At 47.6% G+C, this 27019-nt stretch overlaps 2 protein-coding genes across 7 annotated transcripts in view; one reads left to right on the forward strand and one right to left on the reverse strand.

Moving 5' to 3' along the window:
* The window catches only part of JAK1 (Janus kinase 1), a 44629-nt gene extending 27404 nt beyond the window's left edge, over positions 1-17225 (forward strand). The window contains exons 5-25 of the mRNA XM_039555663.1: positions 2348-2498; positions 3676-3839; positions 3927-4260; positions 4703-4876; positions 5265-5422; positions 6032-6155; positions 7287-7473; positions 8971-9077; positions 10153-10299; positions 10552-10639; positions 11087-11214; positions 11444-11579; positions 11952-12103; positions 12886-13036; positions 13345-13439; positions 13849-14041; positions 14259-14383; positions 14791-14963; positions 15329-15446; positions 15699-15809; positions 16410-17225. Of these exons, the coding sequence (XP_039411597.1) occupies positions 2348-2498; positions 3676-3839; positions 3927-4260; positions 4703-4876; positions 5265-5422; positions 6032-6155; positions 7287-7473; positions 8971-9077; positions 10153-10299; positions 10552-10639; positions 11087-11214; positions 11444-11579; positions 11952-12103; positions 12886-13036; positions 13345-13439; positions 13849-14041; positions 14259-14383; positions 14791-14963; positions 15329-15446; positions 15699-15809; positions 16410-16511 (3118 nt within the window). The 3' untranslated portion in view covers positions 16512-17225. The remainder of the gene's footprint in view (positions 1-2347; positions 2499-3675; positions 3840-3926; positions 4261-4702; positions 4877-5264; positions 5423-6031; positions 6156-7286; positions 7474-8970; positions 9078-10152; positions 10300-10551; positions 10640-11086; positions 11215-11443; positions 11580-11951; positions 12104-12885; positions 13037-13344; positions 13440-13848; positions 14042-14258; positions 14384-14790; positions 14964-15328; positions 15447-15698; positions 15810-16409) is intronic.
* A 548-nt stretch (positions 17226-17773) lies between these two features.
* The window catches only part of RAVER2 (ribonucleoprotein, PTB binding 2), a 36457-nt gene continuing 27211 nt past the window's right edge, over positions 17774-27019 (reverse strand). The window contains exons 7-14 of one of the 6 annotated variants that reach the window (XM_019291518.3): positions 26684-26788; positions 26328-26439; positions 24903-25120; positions 23793-23904; positions 23293-23441; positions 22033-22122; positions 21369-21491; positions 17774-19228 (exon numbers count right to left, since the gene is read on the reverse strand). In XM_019291518.3, the coding sequence (XP_019147063.1) occupies positions 19103-19228; positions 21369-21491; positions 22033-22122; positions 23293-23441; positions 23793-23904; positions 24903-25120; positions 26328-26439; positions 26684-26788 (1035 nt within the window). In that variant the 3' untranslated portion in view covers positions 17774-19102. Of the gene's footprint in view, positions 19229-21368; positions 21492-22032; positions 22123-23292; positions 23442-23792; positions 23905-24902; positions 25124-26327; positions 26440-26683; positions 26789-27019 lie in introns of all 6 variants that reach the window. The other 5 variants (XM_019291517.3, XM_010408732.4, XM_019291519.3 and 2 more) reach the window with 5 other exon arrangements.

Below are 27019 nucleotides of genomic sequence, written 5' to 3' on the forward strand. Positions count from 1 at the left end.
TCTGCATTTTTCCTGTTGCACCATTTCGTAGAATGAAGCTGTGGAAAAGCCCCTGCTTTCCAGAATGAAAAGTTCTGCTGGTTTATTATTGTTTTTTTCAGCTTTGGAGTTGGGATTTGGAGTTTGGCAGGGAAATCTCTTTTGTCCCTTGTACTCCACCAATGAAAACTGTCAAACTTTGGGCCACAAATACGGATTTTACATAATTTCAGATGCATTTCAGAAGGAGTTAAGCCCTAAAATCCAAAGATTCCCATTTTCCCAGGAATACTGTTGTGTCCTGGTGGTGTTTTCCTTGATTTCATTTATTTGTTGTGGATTTTGGGTTGTGAAACTGGTCCCTAAATGAATTTTAAAAAAGGAAAATGGTCTGGGCCTTTTAAATAGAGCAGTGGATTAACTGTTGATGGTAATTTAGAAATGAAATAATTCTTATTTTTGATTACTTTGAGAGGTTTTAGTCCTGTCCTTTTGAAATTCTATCTCAAAAATGAAAGGATTTGTCTGGTTTGAAATGTTTTTAGGGGTTGGACTTCTCTCCCACTGCTGAAAGCTTTTTGTTTTCTGTGTGAACTTCTCCTCCTCCTCCTCTCCCCACTGAATCAGTGCCAGATGCTGCTGCACTTTTGGTCATCTTTTAAAAGGACTTTTCACTGAAACTTTGGGAGCAGCCTGTGTTTTTTACACTTGCCTCAAGTTCTTTTTTTTTTCTAAAGAAAATAGGCTCCAACATGAGAAACCCCAGGATTTTGTAATATCCTGGAGTCACTGGCACACAGAGCAGGAGGAGTTTAACTCTTCCCTAGCTGGGTTTGTTTCTTGGTGTGGAAAAGGGATCCAAATCCCTTCTGGAGGGATTTTGGAAGGTCCCTTCCAGCCCATTCTGGGATAACACAATTTTGTGGAAGCTCTGGAAAGAAGGAGCTGCTGGAAGTGAGTGAGAACAGCAGGGCCCCTCCAGCATTTCCAGCACTCCCTGGCCAGGCTGAAATCTAAATCCACCTTCCCAAGTGATTCCCAAATCCCTCTTCCCAGCTCCCCTGCCCTGGAAGATGCTCTGAGGGAGGGCTGGCTCCTGCTCCTGCAGCTCAGGGGCACAATCTCCTTTCCAGCTCGCTTGGGAATGGGGAAATCTGTGCTCCTGTTCCTGTTTGTGGAAGGGGAATAGCAAAAATCTGTCCCCCACTCACACAAATCCATTGAGCTTTCCAAGGAAAAGATTCTCCTTCATTTACTCATCCCCCAAACAATGGAGCTGGAGTTGTTTCTGTAGCTCCTAAATGTTGTCTTAATCAGAGCAGTTTCATAGGAAAGGAGCAAATTCTCCCCTCAGTTACAAACAATGCACAATACCTTGCCCATAATTATTTTCAGGAAATAACAAAAGAATTGGAGTTGTTAATTCTGACTCCTCTTCTGCAGGAGAAGAGGGAAACAAAGGCATTTCCTTTGGATTTCAGAAGGGTTTGCTTTGCTCTGCTCTTTACACTTCAGCCCAAGGAGTTCTTGAGTATCTTCTGGTTCTTGAGTATCTTCTTCTTGAGTATCTTCTTCTCAGGAGTTCTTGGTGCAGTTTTGGGTTGGAGCTCCTGCCTGAGAAGAGCTTAACTAAAAATATTAATTTTATTTTGCTGAAGATCCTGACTCTGCACTGAAGCTGAGGCACTCCAGCCTTGACCACTGCAGATTTGGGGCTTTATAAATGTCAATCCCAGACTGATTTGGGTTGGGAGGGATCTTAAATTCCATCCCATCTCACCCCAGGGACACCTCCCACTGTCCCAGGCTGCTCCAAGCCCCCGTGTCCAGCCTGGCTTTGGGCACTGCCAGGGATCCAGGGGCAGCCCCAGCTGCTCTGGGAATTCCATCCCAGCCCTTCCCCACCCTCCCAGGGAACAATTCCTTCCCAATCTCCCATCCAGCCCTGCCCTCTGGCACTGGGAAGCCATTCCCTGTGTCCTGGCCCTCCATGCCTTGTCCCCAGTCCCTCTGCAGCTCTCCTGGAGCCCCTTCAGGCCCTGCCAGGGGCTCTGAGCTCTCCCTGGAGCCTTCTCCTCTCCAGGTGAACAATCCCAACTCTCTCAGTCTTTCCTCACAGGAGAGGTGCTCTGTCTCTATAACAAAAAAAAAAAGGAAAAACCCTATAATAATATATAATAATTCAGTCATTTTCCCCCAGTTCCTCAGGCCAGGAACATGCTTGGAGTGTGGGACCACTTAAGCTTAAGGCGGAAGTTTGACCGATTTTTGCTTTTTAACTGCTTTGCTTTTCAAAGTCCAAAATATCTTGTGGGAATGGAGGCTTTTCCCAAGAAGTTTTTAAAGTTTCTGACTCTTTTTTTGCCAGATACTATTTCACCAACTGGCACGGGACCAATGAGAGCGAGCCCTCGGTGTGGAGACACTCCCCGAGGAAGGCCAAGGCCTATGACAAGAAGCTGGCCCCAGAGGGAACCCCCATCCTGGATGCCAATTCCCTGGAATACATCTTTGCACAGGTTGGAGTTGTCTCTGATGCTGTATTCCCACAAAAAGATGGGATTCTGCTTTAAAAACCTCTTCTCAAACTCTTAAAATACACATAATGTATCCTGTGAGTATTGAAAGGGTTTTATTGGTGCCTCTGCCTGGTGGAGAGAAGAGAATTTGCTACATGAAGAAAAATGACTGATAGAAGGTGTAAAGGAACTCTCACAGTCCAAAAAGGGATGTATTTTTATAGATGGTTAATTATATTATGTTTTATTATAGAATTATTATTATTTATAATTATTAATTAATTATTATTATTTATAATTATAGAAGTGAATTATTTGTGTTTATAAACGCTGTCAGTCACCTTTTGTGAGACATTTTGTGAGCTGTGACATTCAGGGTTGGAGAGGAGCAGCAGCACAGGGAGATCTGGCAGGGCTGGGTCCTCTGAATGAGGTTTCTTTACTGGGTCATGTTAAAACATTGATAACCACTTACTGATAACCCCGTGGTGATAAAGATTGATAACCCCACTGCCTGCTCAGCTCCAGGTTTGCTCTCCTCTTGCACCTTCCAAAGGATTTTTCAAAGCAGAAGCTGCCTGGTTTCACAAAAAAAAAAGGGAAAATTCAGGTTGATGAAAGAGCAAATTGAGTGTCCTGAGAAAAACTCATTTTTTGTTCATTCTGAGTAGAATTCCTGCAGGATTTTCACACTTGGAAATAGGACTTTGCCCTTCAGAAAAAGAGACAACATGCAGCTGCTCCAGCAAATCCTTGTTTAGCTGGGAAACCACAATGAAAGAGAATTCCAGGGAAACATTAAAGCAATGAGGCACAGAAATGTCTTTGCTCTTTGGTAGCCAAACACTTTTCAGGCTGTCCCAGAGCAGGACTTGGCTTAGGGATGAGTCCATGAGATTCATGGAGACTTGGATGGGAAGGGCAGAGATAAAGCAGAGACACAAAGTTGTTCTGGTGGACCAGAAAAAAACCATTGAAGGTACTAAAAGGGGCCAGGGCTGGTGATTTCTGTAAGTAATTAAAAAAAAAAGTGAATTTTTGGTGGGCTGATGTATAAAAGAAGGGGATGAGGTTCCAGCTTCTCTTTGCCCAAGGAGAGCCAAGGGATGAATTCCTGCTCAAAAACAAACTCTGGGAAAGACCAAATGGGTAATTTGAGTTTTTTGTTCCTGTTAAGGGCCAGTATGACTTAGTGAAGGGCCTGGCACCCATCCGTGACCCCAAAAACGAGCAGGAGGTCCATGAGATTGAGAATGAGTGTCTGGGAATGGCTGTCCTGGCAATCTCCCACGATGCCATCAAGAAAAACGTGAAGCTGCCGGAGCTTCCCAAGGACATCAGGTGAGCTGGGCTAAATCCTCTGTCCCTGCTGGCTCTGCTCCTCTCCCAGAGGAGGAATCGAATCCACAGCCTTGTTTTTCCTTCTAGTTACAAGCATTATATCCCTGAAACTTTGAACAAGACCATCAGGCAGAGGAATTTCTTAACCAGGATTCGGATCAATAACGTTTTCAAGCATTTCCTGAAGGAGTTCAACAACAAAACCATCTGCAACAACAGCGTCTCCCCACGGGATCTGAAGGTTAAATATTTATCCACCATGGAGATCCTGACCAAATATTACGGGGCAGAGATTTTTGAGACTTCGTTTTTGCTGATTTCTGCTGAGAATGAGATAAATAAATTTAATTGTGGAGACAATGAGAAGTATGAAGTGATGGTGACAGGAAACAATGGGATTCAGTGGAGGCTCAAGCCAAGTGTAAGTAGCCTATGAGAAATGGGAATTAGAGGATTTTTTGGGACATAACAGCTGTTAAAAAATAGTTGTGGTCTTCAGGCAGCTTTTTATTGGAGGGGCTTTTATGGGATTACAGGATTATCCAGGTTGGAAGAACCCCAGGAAGTTCCAGCCCTTTTTAGGCTTAGCTTTGAGATCAGACCAGGTTGCTCAGGGCTTTTATCTTGAAAGGTTCCAAGGATGGACACTGGACAGCCTGTGTGGGCAAGCCTTTTACCAGGAAAATGAAAGACTCTGCAAAAAACATTCCAGAATTCAGTAGCTTTATTCTGTATATTGCACTGCATTATATTCTATATTTTATATTATTATTCTGTAGTTACAGAATGGATTTTTGGTTTAGAGTAAAAACACTGTGCTAAAAATGTTTTAATTAAAGCTTTTGTCCCAAATACATTTGCAGCCTGTACAGACAGAGAAAGAGAAGAAGAAAAAATCCGATGGCAAAGCCAAAAAGGAGGAGGAAAAACACAAACTTCGGGAGACGTGGAACAACTTTTCCTATTTCCCTGAAATCACCCACATTGTCATCAAGGAGTCCACAGTCAGCATCAACAAGCAGGATAACAAAAGGATGGTGAGAACCAAACCTGGGATCATTTCCCTTCCATGGGGACCTGGGGTGGGCTTGGACAGAAGGTGACAACCTCCTGAGGGACATTTTGAGTGTAAATAACACAAAATGTGCTGCCCTTGACACTGGGCAGAGCAGAAATGGCTGTTAAAAGTGGGTGAGTGCAGTTGTGCCCACACTGGCACTAAAGTTTCCCTCACAGATCCCACGTGGAGTTGCAGACCTTGCGATGTTGGAGAACGGAGTGTGCAGCCAGGACAGAGGAGGGCAGGAATGGCCACTGCTGGCTCATCAAACACCAACATCCTGTAGCCAGAAGTAGCTGGATGTTCCAGCATTCCCAAGGTGTCGTGGCAGAGCTGTAAGGGCTCTTCCCTGTGTTTTGTGGCAGGAGTTGAAGCTGAGCTCCCACGCCGAGGCCCTTTCCTTCACCTCGCTGGTCGATGGCTACTTCAGGCTCACAGCAGATGCCCACCACTACCTGTGCACTGATGTGGCTCCTCCCCTCATCCAGCACAACATCAAGAACGGCTGCCACGGGCCCATCTGGTCAGTCACTTCTGCCTTTGGAGGGGTTTTTTGGATAATTCCTCTCATAGTGAATCTGCTGAGGAAAGCCGGAGTTTGGATGGGTGGTGGTTAGTTACCAAAGGGTTGGAAAAACTTAATTTTGCTAAGGAAAAAATCAGTGTTTGTCTCTTTACTCATCTATAAACCCAGTGTTTCTGCAGTGAAGGAGTGTTTCAAGAGTTTCCTCCATGGACACATGGGAATATTTTAGGTAGAGAGTTGTCTCTACACTCACCCCAGGAGTCCTTGGATGGATGAACAGAGCCTTGGGTTTTTAAACCCTGAAGGAATTCTCTTCCCTCCACCCACCTTTGTGGTTTTTCCCTTTGTGTTTAAGCTGCAAACTGTAGAAATCCCAGATTTCACCTGCACAGTGCTGGATGCAGAATTCCCTTTAACAAATCCTTCCTCCCTTGCTCTGGGCAGCCCAAGGTGCGCAGTGCACCCTTAAATCCTGTTTTAATAATAATATACATATTTCTAAGTTGCTGTTACACCCCAAATAGAGGCTTGCTCTCGTGTTCCTTCCCAAGAACAGATTTTTGGATGCTCCCTTGTTGGTTTTGCTCACTGTCCATTCCCTTCCAGCACGGAATATGCCATCAACAAGCTGAGGCAGGAGGGGAACGAGGTGGGGATGTACGTGCTGAGGTGGAGCTGCACAAACTTCAACCACATCCTCATGACTGTGACGTGTTTGGAAGGCTCAGAGGTACAGCCAGCTGTGGCATTCCCAGCAGGAATCTGCTCCCTGGAATCCCTGGGGATGTGTTTTTGTCCTTAGGGCAGTCACCCTGATCTCTGTTGGAGGGAATTGGCTTTTTTCTCCACACCTTTGTGCTGTCTCTCCAAATAGGATTAATCAGATCCAGAACATTTCCATTCCTCCCAATCAAACTGTGCAGGAATGTGATAAAAATTAAGTATTTTAAACTCATGACACGGAGAATTTGTCACTTCACCTTCCCATGAGCCTTTTTGAGCGTGGATTTAATTCCCTGGATGGATTTTACTGCCACACTGGCCTCAGCTGGAAGCCTGCAGCTGACTTGGTGGTTTGGGAGAATATTTAAAGTGTTCACACAAGAATAATAATAAAGAAATTAATACTAATAATAATAATAAAATTATTATCTTAGGAAGAAATGGTCATGGAATCAGTGGTGAGTCAGGAAGGGATATTTGATCCTGGGGTTATCTCCCGTGGATATTTGCCAAAAAAAAAAGATGATCAGCTCTGTCTTTTAACAGTGAAACAAGAAAGGAATTTTCTCTTGGAAAAGAGGGAAGGGAGAGGTCACCCAAAACTGCAGAGGGGAGACCCTGAGAGCTCTTGAGATGGGGAAGTTCAGAAGTTCAGCCCTTCCCCAACACCTCTGAGCGAAACTGGAAGGTCTCAACACCAGCCTGAGATTTCGTTTCAGTGCTTGAACCATCTGGGGTTGCGAAGGGAGTTTCACTATTTTTAAGTTGAGATTTCAAAACCCTGCTCCAGATTCTGCAATTCTTGACCAAAGGAAGAAAAAATTCCTCCAGAAGAGGCAAAACTTCTGCATATTCTCAGGCTCTGCAAAAAGCCGTAATTTGGGCTTGTTGGGTGACTGCATCATCTTCATGATGCTGCTCTTCTGCTCTTTGAGCCTCCTGGGAGTGAAAATTCCAGGAATTTTAGGGTTTTTTCTGCTTTGTTGCAGTTTGATTAGAGGACCTTGGCTTAGGAGCAGGTGATGAGCTGGTCCTATGGGTGATGCCAAGGTTTTGAGAGGCTTTGATGGCTTTGCAAACATTCTTTCACTCCAATGATTCTGTTTGCTTTCTTTTTTCCCTCTCCCCCCAATACCAGGTGATGAGTAACTCAGGCCCCTACAAGAACTTCCAGATTGAGGTGAAGAAAGGGGGGTACTTCCTCCATGGCTCCAACAAATCCTTTGCATCCCTGAAGGACCTCATGGATCACTTGAAGGGACAAATCCTTCGGACAGACAACATCAGCTTCACCCTGAAGAGGTGCTGCCAGCCCAGACCCAGAGGTAGCCTGGCCCTGCAGGGCTTTGTTGTTGCAAGGGAGCAAACTCCAGGAACAGGAGGCTTCTTTAGGGTGTTTTTAGTGCTGTATCCTGCAGTGAAGCTCTTTAAAAAGAAGTAGTTTAAAGTTTTTTCCTTCTCTGGGGAGGAGGAGTTTTGTCAGAAGCAAAACAGGTGCCAGGAACAGGTTTGAGGAGGGGAAAGGAGAGTTGGAAGCTGCTGTGTTTGCTCTCACTGTGAGCTGGTGCTCAATAATTCATCTGCACGAGGCAGCAGGGAAGGGTTTTGGTCCCAGCTGATGTCCTGAAGAGGCTGGTGGCAGGAAATCATCTGTGAGGTCCCATCTGAGGGACAATGGGGCAGTTGTTGAGTGATGGCAGCACTCTCTGGAGCTGTTTGCTATGAACTGCGAGCGTCTTGCAGCTGAATTTTGTGCGAGAGAGGAAGCACAGTGGGGTGATTGTGCTGAGCTGATAATGGTTTCCTGTTAGAAGCAGGGGAATAACTGAGCCACATCAATTACCTGCTGCTCTGAGGCCTTGGGAGAGTCCCTGAGCTTCTCACACTCTGCACAAAGAACGTGGGTAATGGTCTGGAGCAGGAGGACATTGCACATTTGACGTTTTGGTTACGTTTTGATGGCTGGATTTGGGGTAAAATAAAACAAAATGGGTCAGGGAGTTGATTGCCCACTTCAGCTTCTCCCCTGGCTTTAGTTCCAGCAGGATTCAGTGCATGTTCCCTGTTCTGTCTCTTTCCTGGTGGGTTTTTTTCCTTTTCTGAATATTTAATCAGGTATTCAGGAAGAAGTTCAGGGGATGCAGGACTAAAGCAGTTTGGAGGGTGTGGTTATTCCTGGTGCTTTCCAGAGTTCCACCTTCTGCTCCCAGCAGGAGGAAGCCCAGATGGCCACACACATCCCAATCCATCCTCTCCCAATAAATAATGCCTGGAAGGCAGAATTCCTGTGCAAAACTTCTGGTTCTACCCTGCAGCAGTGGGGAGGAAGCTCTGGATTTTTGAGTCTTTTCCTTCTGCGCATTCCTCACTCCCCAGTTTCATTCCAGCGCCCTGGGAACACTGGTGGTGTTTCACAGAGTACAGGGAATTTGGAAGGAGGTGAGGAGGAAATGAGACTCCCCCTTGCACACTGGAAAGGAGATGGATCTGCTGGCAGGAGGGAATGTGGGATATTTTATTCCATTTTATTCCATGTACAGCAGGGGTATTTTCTCTTTCAAGCTTTGTGCAGAAAACTCTGTTCAGTTGCTCAGTATCACCCTGATCTGGCTGATGATAACTCTACTTAAAATACAAATATGAAACTGTGCTTTAGTGATTCTCCTGTTGAATGAGGAGCAGAAGTCAAGTCCAAGTTTCTTTTTTCCTCCCGATTTTTGGGGATTTAAAGGCAGGAGCATTTACATCCATGTTATTACTGGGAAGGGGGAGTGCAGTTTCTTTGAAAAGCTTTAAGGATATTTTCTTCCCCTGCCTTGCAGAAATCTCCAACTTGCTGGTGGCCACCAAGAAGGCCCAGGAATGGCAGCCAGTGTATCCCATGGGACAGCTGAGCTTCCATCGGATCCGCAAGGAGGAGATCGTGCAGGTGGGTGCTGAGCTGCCCTGCAGCCCACGAGTGTGGCTGTCCCTGCTCCCGGCCAGGGGACACCAATCACCCCCTGCTGGCTGCTCCTGCCGCTCCCACTTCCCCTCAGCAAACCTAACTTGGAGCTTTATTTGCATTTAAGCCTCTGATTCCAGAACCCCAATGTTTGTATGGCCTTGTGTGGATAAAGGAGAGCTGAGGAGAGGGATGCCTTTCACTGGAAATCAAATTGATTTTTAAGCAGTTTTCTAAAGGAAAAGAGGGGGTTTAAGGTCATTTCTGGGGAGCTGGTTTGTTGTGGTGTATTTTTTAAAGCCTGACTTATCAGAGAAACAGAGGTTTAAGATAATATCCTACAGTGAAAAAGGTGAAGTATTCAAAAGCTCTGAGCAGTCAGAATTCTGTGTTCGAAACCTCTCTAAATTTTCAAATTTCCCCATGTCTGTGTAGTTATTTATTCAGGTCACCTGAATAAACCTTAGCAAACACACAGGGGTTGGAATGCACTTAAATCAGATTTAATGTTTCTAAAAAGAGCTCTTAAATCAGGCACGTGGCTTCTTCTGTGAAATAAAAAGGTTTGGGGGGTTTTTAGTTGCATCACTGCAGACAGAGATTGGGTTTGGGTTGGTGTGTTTACAGTCAGCATCCAGGCTTCCTGCAAAAATATCCCAAGGCAGAATCCTCTGTTATTTTGGAGGAAATTGCTTCCCCAAACAAAGCCTTGCAGTAAATATTACTTCCTCTCACTTTTGGAAACACACTAAAGATCACCTCAGGAGCAGCTTCTTGTGAATAAGAGCCCAGCTGTTTATTCATTTGTTTAGTCTGGGAATGCTCAATCCCAGGGAACCTGCTGGATGTTAGTGGAGGTGTAATATCCAAGGAATTCACGTGGGGAGGATGCTCAGAGCTCACTGAAGCAAAAATAACTCCCTGTCACTGGGTTCTCGCTGGAATAAATTTAAATCTGCAACCACATCAACCAGAGACAGAAAAAAGCACAGATTCCAATAAATATTGGTGTAAACCTTGTGTTCTTCCTGTCTGACAAATCCCTGCTGTTGTGTCTCAGGGAGAACACCTGGGAAGAGGGACCAGGACCCAGATTTACTCAGGGATGCTCAGCCTCAAGGATGATGAGAACGAAGGATATCAGAATGAAAAAGAGATCCGAGTCCTGCTCAAAGTCCTGGACCCCAGCCACAGAGACATTTCCTTGGCAAGTGTTTTCCTTGTGTGTGTTGTACACGGATAACTTTTAAAAAAGGGCTGGGCGTGGGGAAATGCTGAAGATGCAGCTCATCCCAGCTTTAGGCACGCCATGGGACACATCCCTCCCCTGCTGACCCTTCGTGTGACTAAAGCCAGGGATTTTGATGTGTTGCTGTTCCGTGGTGCTCTGGATGTGGGAAACTCTTGGAATGCTGCCCCGGGAGCAGCAGTTGGATGTGATTTCTCTCCCTTTCCCCAGGCATTCTTTGAGACAGCCAGCATGATGAGGCAGGTGTCCCACAAGCACATCGTGCTCCTGCACGGCGTCTGCGTCCGGGACGTGGAGAGTGAGTCCAGGGAATGGCAGCTGGGAGGGACATGGGCAGCCTTGGAGCAGGGACAGGGCTGGCAGCTGCTGCCTCTGGAGCTTTCCAGGATGGAACTGGGACACCAAAGCAGCTGTAAAGGCCTTTCTCCAAATAAATTTCCCCTTCCAATGCTGTGTTTGAGTAAGAGTCTTCCAGGGTGAATGCCGGAAGGGCTGGGGCAGTGTGGATACAAACCACCCGGTGGCAGCATTCCCTTGAAATGCTTCCAGCTTTAATGTTCATTTGCCACGTGAAGCCCCTCAGCATTTTAATCTGGACTCTGAGCACTGAAATAAACCTTGGGCAAGGTGAAATAAAGACATTTTCCAACCATGTCGGCTGGGGGCACAGGGGGAGGTGGGAACACAAATTAGATGACTCCAAACAATTTCTTGCAGCACTGACTTTCTGCACCTGCCTTTGTAGATATCATGGTTGAAGAGTTTGTTGAATGTGGGCCTCTGGATCTGTTCATGCATAAGAAAAGTGAAGTTCTCACAACGCCATGGAAATTCAAAGTGGCCAAACAACTTGCAAGTGCCCTGAGCTACCTGGTAAGAGGCACCTTGGCCAAGGCACCTTGGCCTAGTGGGGAACCCATTCCCCCCCCAGGAAGAGTGAAGTGGGAACACTCTGTTTCCCTACTCCTCCTTTTTCTCCAATTTCTTCCCAGCTGTAATTTTGGATTTCAGCTTGGAGTATTTTAGAGATCCCCTGTGGTGTGGATACCCTGGAGCACTTGCAGAGCATCCCACTCACTGTTCTTTCCCTGTTTATCTGTAGGAGGACAAGGATTTGGTGCATGGGAATGTGTGCACCAAGAACATCCTGCTGGCCAGAGAGGGAATTGATACTGAATATGGGCCTTTCATAAAGCTGAGTGACCCAGGAATCCCCATAACGGTGCTGTCCAGGCAAGGTATGTCCAGGGATCACATTCCCAGGGAAGGGGAAAGGGATGAATGTCATTTATAGCAGCCAGAACTGGCTCTGGAATAGAAGTAATCAGCTTTCACGGATCTGCAAATGCACAGTGGGTGTTCAGAGCATTCATTTCTCTTACAAAATGTTGTGTCCAGTGAGATAACACAGAAGGAATCTCGGTTTGTGGATGGCTCCAGGCACGAGCCTGTAAAAGCCACAGGAACATCCTTACGAAAACAGGGATTTGAGAATCAAGACTTCCCTGAAAGTGGACAGATTCTGCAGCTCCAGTTTATTTCAGACAAGAAACCAGCTAAAGGCTGGTTTTCCCTCCTGTGATATTCAGTGCCAATGTGTTTTATCCCAGAGCGCGTTGAGAGGATCCCCTGGATTGCACCTGAGTGTGTTGAGGATTCCAAAAACCTCAGCATTGCAGCAGACAAGTGGAGCTTTGGTACAACCCTGTGGGAAATCTGCTATAATGGAGAAATTCCACTGAAAGACAAGACCTTAGCAGAGGTAAAACTGTTACACAAACTTCACCTTGGATCCATCCTCTTGGGCCCTTCAGTTTTCCCCCTTGTCCCAAGTCCCCTGGAGCCCCTTTAGGCACTGGAAGAGGCTCTGAAGTCTCTTTGGAGCCTTCTCTTCTCCAGGCTGGACAATCCCAGTTCTCCCAGCCTTTTCTAACCCCTGTGTCCAGTTAGAAGCTGAGTGAGGTTCTCCCAAACAGCTCAGTGATTCTACTCTTGGGGTTTTTGGATTCTAAAGGGTCTCCCATGGACACTGCTGTTGCTCACTGCAATCTAAAGCATTGGAGTCAGTCTTGTTGTGCCCTTCCTGCCTGTGGCCACAGCTGGGACAGCCCTGCAGGGTTGGGAATGCCCATCCCAGCCTTGTCCCACCTGCCCCAGAGCTGTCAGGGCTGTGAGGAGCTCCAGGTGTGTCCTTGGCAAACATTTCCTGGTGCATAAATAACTGGGGAAACCTGGCAGGGAATGACTTCTGAAAGGGGAAACATTCAGCACCTTTTGAAAACTTGATGGGTATAAAGTGGCTGCTCCAGATCCAGCACAAAAGGAATTCTCTGTTGGTAGGAGATCAGAGTTCCAGCTGAAAAGGATTTCCTTGGCAAGGCTCACACTGAGATAAGGATTTAATGGTCACATCCTTTCATGTAGAATCACTGAATTGCTCAGGTTGGAAAAGACCTCAGGAGCTCCTCAAGTCCAGCCATTGCCCCAGTTCAGAACTGTGAGTCACAGAGTTAAAATCCCTGGAATTTCTATTTGTTCCCACAGAAGGAGAGGTTCTACGAGGGGCACTTTGTGCTGGCCACACCGTCCTGCAAGGAACTGGCAGATCTGATGAAGCAGTGCATGAACTACGACCCCCACCAGAGACCCTTCTTCAGGGCCATCATGAGGGACATCAACAAACTGGAGGAGCAGAGTAAGGCACAGGGGGCACCTGGAGGGAGGGATCATGGAATCCTGGGGTGGGAGGGCTTGGGAGGGACCTTGAAGAGCTTCTTGTTCCAACCTCATGGAAGCTGAGGAACTGCTATGGAGTGGGAAGTTCACCAAATCTGGGAGTGGGTCTGAAAGCAGATCCAGGCTGCAGGTGTGGATGGAGGATTCCCTGTCAGAAAGCAGGTGGGATCTAAGGAAGGAAAGATGTGACAGTGGGAATTGAGCAGGGATGCCCTGGAGTGTCGAGACCATGCAGGAATCTGACCTGGGATGTTTTTCCCCTCCTAGATCCCGATATTGTCTCGGAGAAGAAACCCGTCACCGAGGTGGATCCCACTCTCTTTGAGAAGAGGTTCTTGAAAAGAATCCGGGATTTGGGTGAGGTAAGAGAAACGTCACCTACAGAACACAGAACACAGCCAGTGCTCCTGGCTGTCCCCACAGCCCGTGCTGTGCCACACAAACACCCAGATCAGTGCCTGGCTGTCCCTACAGCCCGTGCTGTGCCACACAAACACCCAGATCAGTGCCTGGCTGTCCCTACAGCCCGTGCTGTGCCACACAAACACCCAGATCAGTGCCTGGCTGTCCCTACAGCCCGTGCTGTGCCACACAAACACCCAGATCAGTGCCTGGCTGTCCCTACAGCCCGTGCTGTGCCACACAAACACCCAGATCAGTGCTCCTGGCTGTCCCTACAGCCCGTGCTGTGCCACACAAACACCCAGATCAGTGCCTGGATGTCACTGTCAGAGCGTTATCCTCACGGATGCTCCTTTCTCTTCCACCCAGGGCCACTTTGGCAAGGTGGAACTGTGCAGATATGACCCAGAAGGTGACAACACCGGGGAGCAGGTGGCAGTGAAATCCCTGAAGCCAGAGAGCGGAGGGAATCACATCGCTGACCTCAAGAAGGAAATCGAAATCCTGAGGAATCTTTATCATGACAACATCGTCAAATACAAGGGCATTTGCACAGAAGATGGTAAATCTTGCAGAATATAAAAAAGTCTATGGGTTTTCCTTTAGAATGTATAAATGTCCTGCCTGGAGCAGGTTTTCCTGTGGATTGGCTCAGGGGTGGATGATGGGAATGAGCCACGTGATGTTTAAAATGCTGCAGGTGCTCTGGGCTTGTACAAAAGCTGTTGGTGTTCCTGATGTGAGAAGGGTCTGCAAACTAAACATGCTCTGGTTTTTAGGAGGAAGTGGGATTAAACTCATCATGGAATTCCTTCCCTCTGGGAGCCTGAAGGAGTATCTCCCACGGAACAAGAACAAGATCAATCTCAAGCAGCTGCTCAGATACGCAGTTCAGATCTGCAAGGTGAGCTGGCCCCTGAGCCTGCAGCTCCTCTGTTCCAGCAGCAGGGTGAGGGGGCGTGGAAAACATCAGGAACAAGCCCGTTCTCCTTCTCTATCCCCATAAAGCAATCTCTCCCGTACTTTGGGTGCTACTGGCACAAAGAGCAGCAGGGGAATAATGAGGAGGTTCCCTTGCTGGAAGGTTTGCTGTGAAAAGTTGTTCCTGTGGGAGGATTTGGAGCTTTAGGAGGGATAGCAGCACTTGGAATGTGTGCTGGCAAGAGGGAAGGAGCAAGGTGCAGCTGTAAAGGGAGGAAGGGATGAAAGGGCAGAGCGTGGTCAGGCCATTGGAAGCATGAACTGGAGAAAAAGGCATTAAAGTATAGGAGAAATAAAAGGAAACAAAAGGCTTCTTTTCTCCTCTCCTAGGGCATGGACTACCTGGGCTCCTGTCAGTACGTGCACCGTGACCTGGCAGCGAGAAATGTCCTTGTGGAGAGCGAGAACAGGGTGAAGATTGGGGACTTTGGGCTCACCAAGGCCATCGAGACGGACAAGGAGTATTACACAGTCAAGGACGACCGCGACAGCCCCGTCTTCTGGTACGGCCCCGGCACCAGGCTGCAGCCCAGGGACCTGGTGCTCCTGTACTCCCCAGGATTTTTTCTGTTTTTATAAGAGGCCTAAGTAAAGATACACCCTGAGAGCAAGGAAAAGGCACCTGGTGGACTGTACTCCCCTCTTGTGCTGTTTATCTCTTCCTGAACTTAATGATCCATTTTCCCAGTTTTGGGTTCGATCTCCTTAGTTTCACAGTGCCTTGCTGTGGAACACACACTTTATTACTTTTTGCTCTTTACTTGGCATCCCACATTAATTTACCTGCAAGGACTCTATAAAGAGACCGTGGGTCTCGAGTTGCAGGGCTGTGAGCTCTGGGTGTGACGCTGTCCCCTCGTGTCCCCAGGTACGCCCCGGAGTGTTTGCTGCAGAGCAAGTTCTACATCGCCTCCGACGTGTGGTCCTTTGGGGTGACACTCTATGAACTCCTCACCTACTGTGACTCCGAGTCCAGCCCCATGGCAGTAAGTGGCTGGGAGAGAAACGGCTGCCAGAGCTCCTTAAATCCATCATTTTAAACATTTGGGGCAACAAGAAGAGCAATCGGAGAATCCCAGACTCATTTGGGGTGGGAGGGACCTTAATGCTCATCTGGTTCCACCCCTTCCATGGGGAGCACTTTCCTCCAGCCCCCTGGGTTTATCCTGGGAAACACCCTGGTGGTTGTCCTTGCAGTGGGGGGGAGGGATTCCCAGCTGATCCTGCTGTCCCCACAGGAATTCCTGAAGATGATCGGCCCCACACAGGGACAGATGACGGTGGCACGGCTTGTGCGGGTCCTGCAGGACGACAAGCGGCTGCCACGGCCGCCCACCTGCCCCGAGGAGGTGAGGGAGGGAGGGAGGGATGGATGGATGGATGGAAGGAAAGGGAGGGAGGGAGGGGATGGATGGATGGATGGACAGATGGAAGGATGGGAGGGGGGGAGGGATGGATGGATAGGTAGGTAGGTAGATAGATAGACAGATAGATAGATGGATGGATGGATGGATGGATGGATGGATGGATGGATGGATGGATGGATGCTCCCTGTTTGGACCTCCCTGGTTCCACAGGCCTGGCCACTCAGGTAGGAAAACCTTCAGGAGTGCTGGGAAAAGGCATTTCCAAGGTTTTCAAGTATTGTTTTAAGATGTTTTTTGATATTAACATTCCCAAGTCCGTAGTGTCCCTTCAGCTGGGTCAAGGACTTGCTGTAGCACCTGGATCCATGAAAATTCCTTGGGAATCTCTCTGATTTTGGCAGTTCTGGGCTGCACCTCCCCAGGTGGAACTGCTGTGTTGGTTTAAACCTGAACTGCCACAATGGCCCCTGCCCAGCACCTGAGGTGTTTCTGTTCATTCAGGGAGACTCTGCTCCATCACCTTCACTGGAAAACCCAATGAAATGTTTCATTCCTTTAAAAACTCCCTGTTTCTGCTGGCAGGTGGATCAGCTGATGAGGAAGTGCTGGATCTACAGACATGATGAACGTACCACCTTCCACAACCTGATCCAAGGATTTGAAACAATTATGAGTAAAATGTAATGAATCCTTTTTATACTGTCAGGACTTTAAATGCCTAGCAAACTATCTATGCCCAAGGCTATTCCTTTTTTTTTTTTTTACTCCTGTAATTTGTACTCTGGCTGGGGTGATGTGGTTATAAAGGATTCTTTTGCCAACAGATGTGAAGAGTTGGATTAAAGGAATTTAAAGGTTTGGGCAAAATGAGCTTCAGCTCCCTTTGCTGCTGTTCTTGCAGGGCAGTTTTATCCTGCTCTGATTCTGGTTGTGCCACAATTGGAATTGCCCTGATGGATAATGTGAGCTGGGAAAATCCACTGCACTTCTCAGCTCAAAGCTGAGCCAGTGGATAGAAGAGGGCTCCATTAATAATTTTAAAGTTGGCTGACAAGATATCCTTCACATGCACTTAAATTCTAGTAACAAACAAAACAACTCTGGCATAAAAATACAGGGAAGGCAAAATTATCAACTCTTTTTAACCCACCAGGCCCCAGTCCTGAGCTCTTACAGGTATTTAAAAAGAAAGTGTTCAAAAATACCACCCCCAGAAGCGTGGAGGGGTGGTGGGCACAGAGAACCCCAGTTTTGGGATAAATAATTTGCTTTTCCTAACTCCACTCCCACATTCTACCCCCTGGAGCTCCCAGAGTGGATGTAGCCCTGGAGGGGGTGAATGTGCATCCCTGGTGCCGAGGGATGTGCAGGGAAGGAATGAATGGAGATGGAAAAGAACCCAATCCATGGCCAGAATCTGAGGGGATTATCCAAAAGGAAAGAGAGGCCTGAGCACCCAGGGGTGTCCCAGGGAATAGGAACTTTAAAGAACATTTTGACTCACAGGCTTAGCCCATGAGTGGTTTAACTGGAAGCTCCTGCTGCCCCAGCTCCTAAACTTGGGCCATCGTTTTTCCTCCCACACCGGGAAGTTGGAAAATGCTCTCAAGAGATACTCAAGTTTTGGCAATAATAGGAAGAGGTCTATATATATATATATATAAATATATATAAAAAATTGTAATTATGAGCTCCAAGGAGGTCAGATTTATTTTTACAGTGTTACTGTTTCTGTATGTCACGTAGGAAGCTGAATTCAATCTGTAAGCACTTTGTTACTCTTTATACAAACAAATCTAATAAAGAAATTTTTTTTTCTCCACGTGCCTCCCTTTTTAATCAGAAATTAAACAGAGGTTTTAAAATGGAACTTCCAAAACCTTTTCCTACCTTACCTGATTTAAGGAGTCCAGGGCTGTTTTCCTCCCACAAAAATCCACTTGAACTAAGTACCAACAATTTATTTTCATTGAAAAGTGTAACAAGTTGAGAAAGTTGCATATACAAACAGTTGAAACAAAATATTACAAGTGAATTTATCAATACATACAGGCAGAATCCCAGAAAAGCTCCTGGCTCCTGTTTGTGAAGCAGTTCCAGCAGCTGAGGAAGGAGGGATTTTGATTGGGATTTTTTAAGCTTTGTAAATGTGGATCCTGGTCACATCCCAAAGCTTGAAAGGCAAAGTTTAAGACTTTAATTTAAAAAAAAAATCAGTATTGAAAAATGGCTTCAGGGTTCTCTAGCAAGGAAAAGGGAGGAGGTGGCTCCTGGCCTCGGTGAACCCAATCCAAATGGATTTGCAGCAGGATTCCAAGGGGGAAAGCCTTGGAATGAGGGCTGGCTCCTCATTTACCTGTCGTAACAGTGATGGCAAAAGGAAGGACTGCTGATCTCCAGCTCCAAGGACTGATGGCAGAAGAGAACAACTTGAGCCAGAGCTGATAATAAGCTAAAAATACAAAAAGTCTTAAAAAAAAAAAAGGGGAAAATACACTCAAAACTGGGAAATTATGTGGGGTGGCCCAGGAAGAGCTGTCCCACACCTGTGGAAGGAGGATGCTGCCTCACACTGCTGCAGCCACACACTGGGAATTGTGTCCTCCATGGAAAAGCTGTGGATTCTCAGCCTAAAAACAGACAAAGTTATTCCACTGTCCAAGGATCAGCTCTCCAGATCCCAGGGAATATTCCAAGGCAGCACAGGATAGCATCTCCCTTTGAACAGCCATTTATTGAGAACATCACCGAGGCTCTGGGAATACATTTGGTATCGCTCCATTCCAGGATTAAGAAGAAATACTAAAAATTGAAAGGCTGTAAATGCAGAACTCTTAATCCTGGAAAAAGGAAAGCTGGAAAAAACCCACCCACATTCTGAGTTAAAAAAATACAAAATAATTACTATCAAGACTTCCTCTTTTAACTTCCTCAGGCTGAGGACTGGAGAAAGGATCAGCTTTCCTTCCTCCGGGTTTTTATTGCTTTCAGCTGGAGCTGCCCCAGCTCCCCAAGTCCCTGTGCTCTGTCCCTCAGCCCACAGGTGACAAAGCCAACACTGTCCCCTCCTCTCCAAATCAAAGCAGCCACCACCTTCATCACACACGTCCTGTGTCCTTGGATGTGCTGGGACAGAGCTGGCTCCTCTTGGGACACTCACCCCACACAGAAAGAATTCCTTGTCTGAAGTTAAGGCAGCAATAAATACAGAGGGATTCCCACCTGCCTTCCCTCCCCCGGGCAGGGCTGGGAATGGAGCAATCCGTGGGAATGGATCAATACACGCGCTTCTTCTTGAGGGAGGATTCCGAGTAGCGCACGGCCCCGCCGGGAGCCGGGAATTCCACGGAGCCGGGCTCGGGGGAGGACATGAGGTACGAGGAGCTGCGCTTCGGGGCCACCTGCGGGCAGGACAGGACAAGTGACACTCCATCCACAATCACCACTGCCAATGAACAGCGCTCCAGCCTGGGAATTCCCACACCAGGAGCTGGAAGTGAGGCCAAAGGCCTGACTCCTTCGGCTTTGAGGTCCAGCTCACGAGTCCCAGCTCACGAGTCAGGGTTTGTGCCCTTTCCCTAAAAAAACCCCCCTGATAAAAGCAGCAGTGCCCCAGCACACGTGAGGTGCCTGGGCCACGCCGCCTCATTCCACAGCATGTGGATAAAATCCAGTGGGATAATGGCCATGGTGGCCTGCAGCTGCTCCAGACATCTCCAGCCTTTAGGATGAGGCACTTTTCATACCTCCTGGAGAGCTGAAGGGGTTGAACAGTCCTGGCCCAGCTCCGTGCCAAGCCAGGGGTGAAGGATGTGCTTTCCAGCCATGCCAGAACAGGTCTGTGCAGGATCTCAGGCCCTGGCCCTGCCTTCACACAGGAGTGAGGGATGGAGGGAGCAGCAGTGGATCTCTAATCTGAATTTCAACTCCAAGGCCTCACTGTGACACACGGGCAGCCCTGAGGGGCCCAGGGTGGGGTTTCTGTGAGGGCACAGCTGCTCTAACGCTGCACCAAGGGCTCCCTGGCTTCACTTTCCCTTTGGAGAAACCTTTCCTAGCAGCTCTCCAAGCACCCTGTGCTAGGTCACAGTCACAAACTGCTCCTGCTCAGTCTGATTTCATCCTGGGGGGCACCTTCAGCAGAAACAGGAAATTGTTTTAGGAAAGACTTCAGTTTTCCCCCATCCTCTCTACTGCAGTTCTAAAAGCCACGGGGATGTCGCCCATGTCCTGTAAGCCTCCACCAGGTTCTGGCTCACTGATGCTTCACACAAACCCCCCTGACCCTGCTCCTCCTGAAACAGCAGGATTAAAAAAAGGCCAAAAAAAGCAGGATCCAAACAAGCTGCATGGTCCCTGCAAGCACAGACACACGAGCACACTCTGAACTGACTGAGCCTCCTGGGGAGCAGCCTCTTCACTGAGGTTTATCTGCAATTCCAGCAGTTTGGAGGCAAACTGTGCTGCTGTGTCTGTGCCAACGGACTGACCCTGCTCCTCCTGCCTTTTATGGTTTCTGGCACTAACACCATCATCCCAGGGAGCTGTTCTTCATCACCCCAGGAACCTCTCTGGAGATAAACTGAGAGGTACTGCTTGGCTCAAACCCCACACTGTCTCCTCCTGTTGCCATTCCATCATTTCCAGCCACATCAGAGCTGTTGGGAATCCAAAAACTCCATTTTTTGATGTCCCAGCCCACAGCCAGCTCTACCCTGGAGTCAGAAACTGCTGGAGTTAGAAGGAATGCACTGCCTTCTAAATCACCAAAAAAGAAAAAAAGGGAATCTCATGCCCAGTCTAATGCCAGAACTGAACCCAAGGGATTTAATGCTGGGATGGAAGGGCCAGGCCCCTCAGCTCTCCCTTCCACAAAAACAGGAGCAATGGGATTTACCTACAGCACAGGGACAGGAACTCCTCAGGAGTTCTAAATCCTAACCAGGCTCCATAAACTGGCCCTCACTCTCCCCAAAGCATTCCCACTCCTTTTACTGATGAAATTTAAGTGTCCACTGGAGCACCAGCCAAGGCAGCTTTGCTAAGTGAGTGTGGCTGAAGAAAGCTGCAGCTGACATCAGCTGTAAATCCAAACACAAGCCATTTTAAAATGGTTTTCCCCCAGGATCCAGTCAAGGGGCTGTTGTAACTTGGATGTTGCCCTGAGCGGCTCTCTCCCCTTCAGAGGTTCTACCCCAGTGCAACCCATCTGCAGCCCAGGCAAACACCCATTTAAATCCAGTGGGAACCTCCTCCTCCTCTCTTCACTCCCTACTTTATTTGCCTCCTTCCAGGCATTTCTGCACACTCACACCTCTCCAAGAAGCTCCCGAACAGCCAGCCTTGCTCTGCCTGTGGGTTTTGGGGCACTGATGGAGCTGATCCCCAGGGACTGGAGGGCTCTGCAGCGCTCTGGGGCTGGCCCAACCGGTTCTCACATTCCTAGGAACCGTCTGGAGGCAGGGATGCACTGGGAAAGCTCCACTCGGGGGCAGCACCAGACAGGGAAGCAGCGTCTGCAGCCACTGCTCCTCCTCTCACCTTCTTTAAGGGGTTTGCTGCAGGAGGCTGCAAGCCCGGCTGGGATCCCTGGGCTCCACTCAAAAGGGCAGGCACCACCTGCAGGCAGGTGCTGTAGTCTGGGAAAGATCCACCTGGAGATTCCTGAATGGGATCCATGAAGTGGAAGGAAAAAAAGGTTTTAATAATGCCTTTTTTTTTCTATTGTGATGAGCTCTCAACAGGTATGGAAATACCTGAGTCACACTCAGTTGGTTACAAGAGGTGCAATTCACAGCAGCTCGGGCATGCAGCAATTCCTGGAGCAAAATGTGGGCTTTGGGATGGTGGTTTAATTTGTGTAATTCCATTAAAAAGTGCCTTTCTCCTTAGCCACAGAAACCTCAGCTTGGGCACAGCACAGCCCTTCAATCCTGGGAAATTCAGCACTGGGAAATGCCATTAATGGTGTGCTGCTTCCTGGTGGGAATATTTTAATACACTCCTGAGCTTTCCAGGTGATTTTGGATGGTGGGATTTCAGACAGGGATATTTTGGGTACGAATCCCAGCAGCAGTGACCATGCAGTGCCCTCACCCCACGCTCTCCAGCCCCTCATTCCTGTGCCAACACACAAAGCAGGTGTCCTAAAGCTGATGGGAGGAACAGCCAGTGGAGACAGCAAGCAAATGAAATTCTTTCTCACCTCAGAGGCTTCATTTTCAAAGCCATCCACTCTGGCCTGGGTAGAGTGATGTGCCTGAGCATAATGTTGGTACCACTGCTGGACAGCCTCCTACAGAGGAGCAGAAATCCTCTCCCATGTCTGCCTACAGTTCTTAACAACCCAAAGCTCTCCAGGAAGCACCAGAACACCTTTAGCACCAATGATGAAGCTCAAATCAAACATTTACAATTATGGTAAGTGCTAAAAAATACAGGGGGCACCACTGCCCTGGCAGTGAGGCTGGGACAACAATTCCTGTTATGGGAACACCTTCAGGGATGGGGCAGCCACAGCTGCTCTGGCCTCCCCACCCTCCCAGCCAGGAATTCCTTCCCAAGATCCCATCCAGCCCTGCCCTCTGGCACTGGGAAGCCATTCCCTGGGTCCTGTCCCTCCATGCCTTGTCCCCACAGTCCCTCTGCAGCTCTCCTGGAGCCCCTTCAGGCACCAGATCTGATCCAAGAGGTGTCAGGCCCCTGGCACAGCTCCCTGCTCTGTGCAGTGACCCTGTTCACCCCACCCCTCTGGCCAGGCTGGGACTCTCCCAATCCAAACCCTCTGCATCCTCCAGAGCCACCCGACTCCAGAGCTCAGAGATCTCCCTGGCAGCAGCCCAGCAGAGTCTCTGTCTCCCCACTGACAACCTGGGGAGGAGGCAGTTGTCAGATTTGATCTGTACACAGTTTTATACAGACTCAGAATGGTTAATGAAAATATGTGAATGCTCTTTCCCAGTGTCCTGTGGAACTGGCTCTGAGCACTGCAACACTCTCCAGACCCTCCACCTCATGGCCACGCTCTGATCACCACATGGGGCAGATGGGGAGCACATCCTGTGCACTGAAACCAGCTGGCAAACATCCCCCAAGCTGTGCAGGAACTGGGAGGCAGAGCTGTCTTCCCTGGGATCCAGCCAAAGTTCAAGCCTTAAAAACTTCGGGGGAAGGCAAAGACAAAAACTGCCTGGTTCTGAAGGCAGACAAAAGCCAAGGCAGAGGTTGGGAGAAGGCATTTTTTAGTGAGTGCCCCGAGTTCAGGCTCTCAAGAAGCAATTTTTCAAGGGTTGTGATTTCAGCAGGGAATGTTCTTTGTGCTACATCTACTCTGAACACTGAAAGAGAGAAAGTGTCAGTGGAGAGGCTCAGCCCCAAGAGGAGGCAGGAGGAGCACCCAGAAAAAACAAGGAGCTCTGGGAGAATCCCAGAGGCTCCAAGGGACACCAGGCTGTGGAACTCCTACCTGTGGGTATTCCCCAGGCTGCTGGGAGTAACTGAAATAATTTTCCATTGCATGTTGTGATGCAGTTCCCTGAGACACAGCAGCATCCATGACATTGTTTGGAAGGCTGGTCTGCTGTGGAGGACTGGAGGCTTTGCTGGCAATTGCTGCTGGGAACACAAAGAACGCAGTTTGAATAAAACCTGGCTTGTAAAAAACATATAAATTAGGTTCTATTCCAGGATTAAAACTGAATTTTGCCTCTTCAGATTAGGCTGTGCCCCAAATTAATCAGTGCTACTAATAACTGAAAGGTTTCTAGAAGTTTGTGAGCTCATTACTTCTGAAAATGTACCCCTGTTTAACCATCAGGATAAATTACTTTGCAATTTTAAGACACACTACAAGATTTCCTTGAGGATTAATGCTGTGGTCACTGGATTTACCAGGCAAACAGAATAAATATTTGCCACACTGTGGCTGTGGAAATTTGCACTGAAATCCACGAAATGTTTGCTTACCTGGCAGACAGATGCCAGGCAAAACACTTGCCAAATTCAAGTAGGGGTTGGTGCTCAGCCGAATTTCTTTTGGGGGTTCCCCAAGCAGAGAAGTCTGTTTCTTCAAGGGAGTCTGAAAAATGGACAGGGCAGTTTGCATTAAATTCATGTAAAATTGATCAGAAATAACCTTAAGTGGCCCAGCAGGGTCTTGGAAAAAGCTTAGTCCTATGAAAAAAAAAAAACCTTTTGAAATAAAATGAAGCTTTTGAAGTCAATCCCAATCTGGACACATTGCCTGCACTTTTTTTTCTTCCAAATAGTTTTTGTAGGAATGTTTCTCTTCAGACTGAAAGTTCCTAAAGGGTATTACAAGACAAACAAACAAAAGAAAACCTTTTATATGCAAGTGAAGGAATAATAATCACTCTAACAATTCCAGATGCAGGGAGTGAAAACATTAAGTACATGGCCAAAGCAAAATCAACTCTTTTCACTTGGAGACACAAGGAAATAAAGGCCAAATGTTAGGAAAATAATGAATTAAGCACATGTTTCCCCATAAATGTCAAAGTATTTATGTATATTAAAAAAAAGGTAAATTTTTTTAATGGCAGAAAAAAACTCTGAAAGAATGAGACCACTTAAATCCCATCCCATCATTCTCTCACACCTCACCTTCAAGGGGATAAATAATATTTTAAAGAACTGATAATTTAAGAGTAGAAAATTTATATAGACACACACACAACCACCTGGAAACCCAAAGGCCTCCCCACACCAGCAGAACTGCTCCTGATTAATCATGAAATTCAACCACGAGTTCAATTTTCGGCCTTTAAAAGAGACATTGCCCCTGAGATTAATTTCATCATCAAACACTGTGAGGGCAAACACATGGAAAAAAGCCCTCCAGCACTGTGGAGATTCCTTTGTTCACTGAGCTGGACCACCAAAGAGCAGCATTGTTTTCTCCCTATTATTCATAGCTGCAATGACCTTAAGAAGTCTCAAGGATGCTCCTGGGATGCAGCAAATTTTACAGCAAAGACGCAGTCGAAGTTAAAATAACGAAGAGAAAGAAGAAGAAGAAAGAAGGCAAAGGCAGTATTTGTGCTGCATGCTCCTTACCCCCAGGTTTGAGTCGGAGTTTTTGAGCTGGCTGGGTGGTTTGGAGTGGCCAGCCCGCAGAGCTCCGGCGGGAAGGCTGGGCAGGGCCTGAGGGAAGGGCTGCGCTCCCGGCACGGCCTCGGCTGCGGCTTTGTCTGAAGCATTGTTTGGCCCGGGAAGAGCTTGTCCAACAATGTGCTGATTTGGGAAGAATGGCAGCATGCCCATCCCTGCTGCTGCTGCTGGAATGGGAGCTGGGTTAGATGCTGCAGCCAGCCATAAATGGAGAAACTTTGCTGTTAGATGGGATTTATCACAAAGGGTTTGCTTGTGGGGTTTACTGAGCGAGGAGGAAAACACTTCCAGAGCTACTTCACTGGTTTTTGTTCTTTTACCATCCCACAGGCAAACACCTCCATTTCACGCTGATACAATAAAACTCTGACTTTTCTAAACATTCCCTGTGATAACTTACTTAGTGCTTCCTGTCATTTTCAAAAAAACTGGGAACAACATCCTAGAGGATGCTGGACGGGATGCAGGGGGAAACCCCACCTCAACTGGCATTAGGAAGAATTCCTGAAACTGAAGAGCTGGAAAGTGTTCTCCAAAATGAAAATCTGGATATTCAGAGGAGCTTTCTGCCCTCCCCTGGCAAACCTTTCCTTGCTCCTGGTCACTGCCATGACTCAGAGGATTGCAGAACACAGGGATCAGTGGAAGAAACAAGATCAGAAAATCCTGGAATGGTCTGAGTTGGGAGGGATCTTAAAGATCATGCAGTCCCACCCCTGCCACGGCAGGGACACCTTCCACTGTCCCAGGCTGCTCCCAGCCCCAATGTCCAGCCTGGCCTTGGGCACTGCCAGGGATCCAGGGGCAGCCCCAGCTGCTCTGGGAATTCCATCCCAGCCCCTCCCCACCCTCCCAGCCTGGAATTCCTTCCCAATCTCCCATCCAGCCCTGCCCTCTGGCACTGGGAAGCCATTCCCTGGGTCCTGTCCTTCCATGCCTTGTCCCCAGTCCCCCTCCAGCTCTCCTGCAGCCCCTTTAGGCACTGGGAGGGCTCTAAGTTGTCTGTGGAGCCACCTCTTCTCCAGGCTGAACCCCCAGTATCCAACTGATCTTTCCTCATAAATACTGAGGGCATCAGTGGCACAGAAATTTGCATTCTAACTGACATCTGTCACAAACTGGTTGTTAAAACAAAATGAAGGCAAAAAACCTATTTGTGGTGCCTCTCAAGCAACTCACATTTACCTGCTTTGAAAAACCCCACAAAACGTCACCCCTAACTAAAAGCATATTCCAAGTGTACGAAAAGAGGCAGTAACTGAGCAAGCAGAGTATTGAACCACCTGCTTTTGTTACACAGGGACAAAGTCAGGTGCATAATGTGAAGCTGGGCATTTCTACTCATTTGGGATGAAATAAAAAGTCATTTACACTTGAGAGCTTCTCCTCGTGTTGCCAGGCCTGAGCTCACTGCTGGCATCACCCCTATCCCCAGTACTGTCTGCAGGAGCATTGTTGGAGGTTCTCCCAGCAAACCTGGTTTCTAAAAGGAAGAAGAGAAAACTGTGTAAATGATTAAAATAATCTGTTCATAGCTATTCTTTATAACTTCCACGTTCTCAACCTTTTCAGCTCCACTCAACTGTTCAATTAGCACAGAAGCACAGAACGGCTGGGTTGGAAGGGACCTTAAAGATCATGGGCAGGGTTACCTGATGATAAAAATTACTTATTTTAGGAGTTATAAGACTGTTCAAAGAGAGTCAAAGCTGTGGGGGTGGCCTTACACTGTTTGCCTGCATGTTTTCCATCTTCAGGAGCTGCTGCTGGGGCAGGGGCAGGTGAGCAGGGCTCTGCAGCAGCAGGTTGGAGGTGCTCCCCAGAATTGAGCTCTGAGAAAGGATTAAAACAAGGGTTAGTTGGCAGTCACAGAGAACAGAACATCCTTGAAACATTTTCACACGGTACTGCTTGATGAAATTTAAGATTCTGAGTTAAGACAGCAAAGGAAAATAACAATTTCCTCCACAGAACTAATTTTGCTTCAGAAAAATATCCCAATATGTTTCCCCCCACAACAGTCAACATGAAATCCTACTCCAGAGCCATTAAAAGCTGACAAA

This window comes from Corvus cornix, chromosome 8 (genome assembly GCF_000738735.6).
Source record: "Corvus cornix cornix isolate S_Up_H32 chromosome 8, ASM73873v5, whole genome shotgun sequence".
NCBI lineage: Eukaryota > Metazoa > Chordata > Aves > Passeriformes > Corvidae > Corvus > Corvus cornix.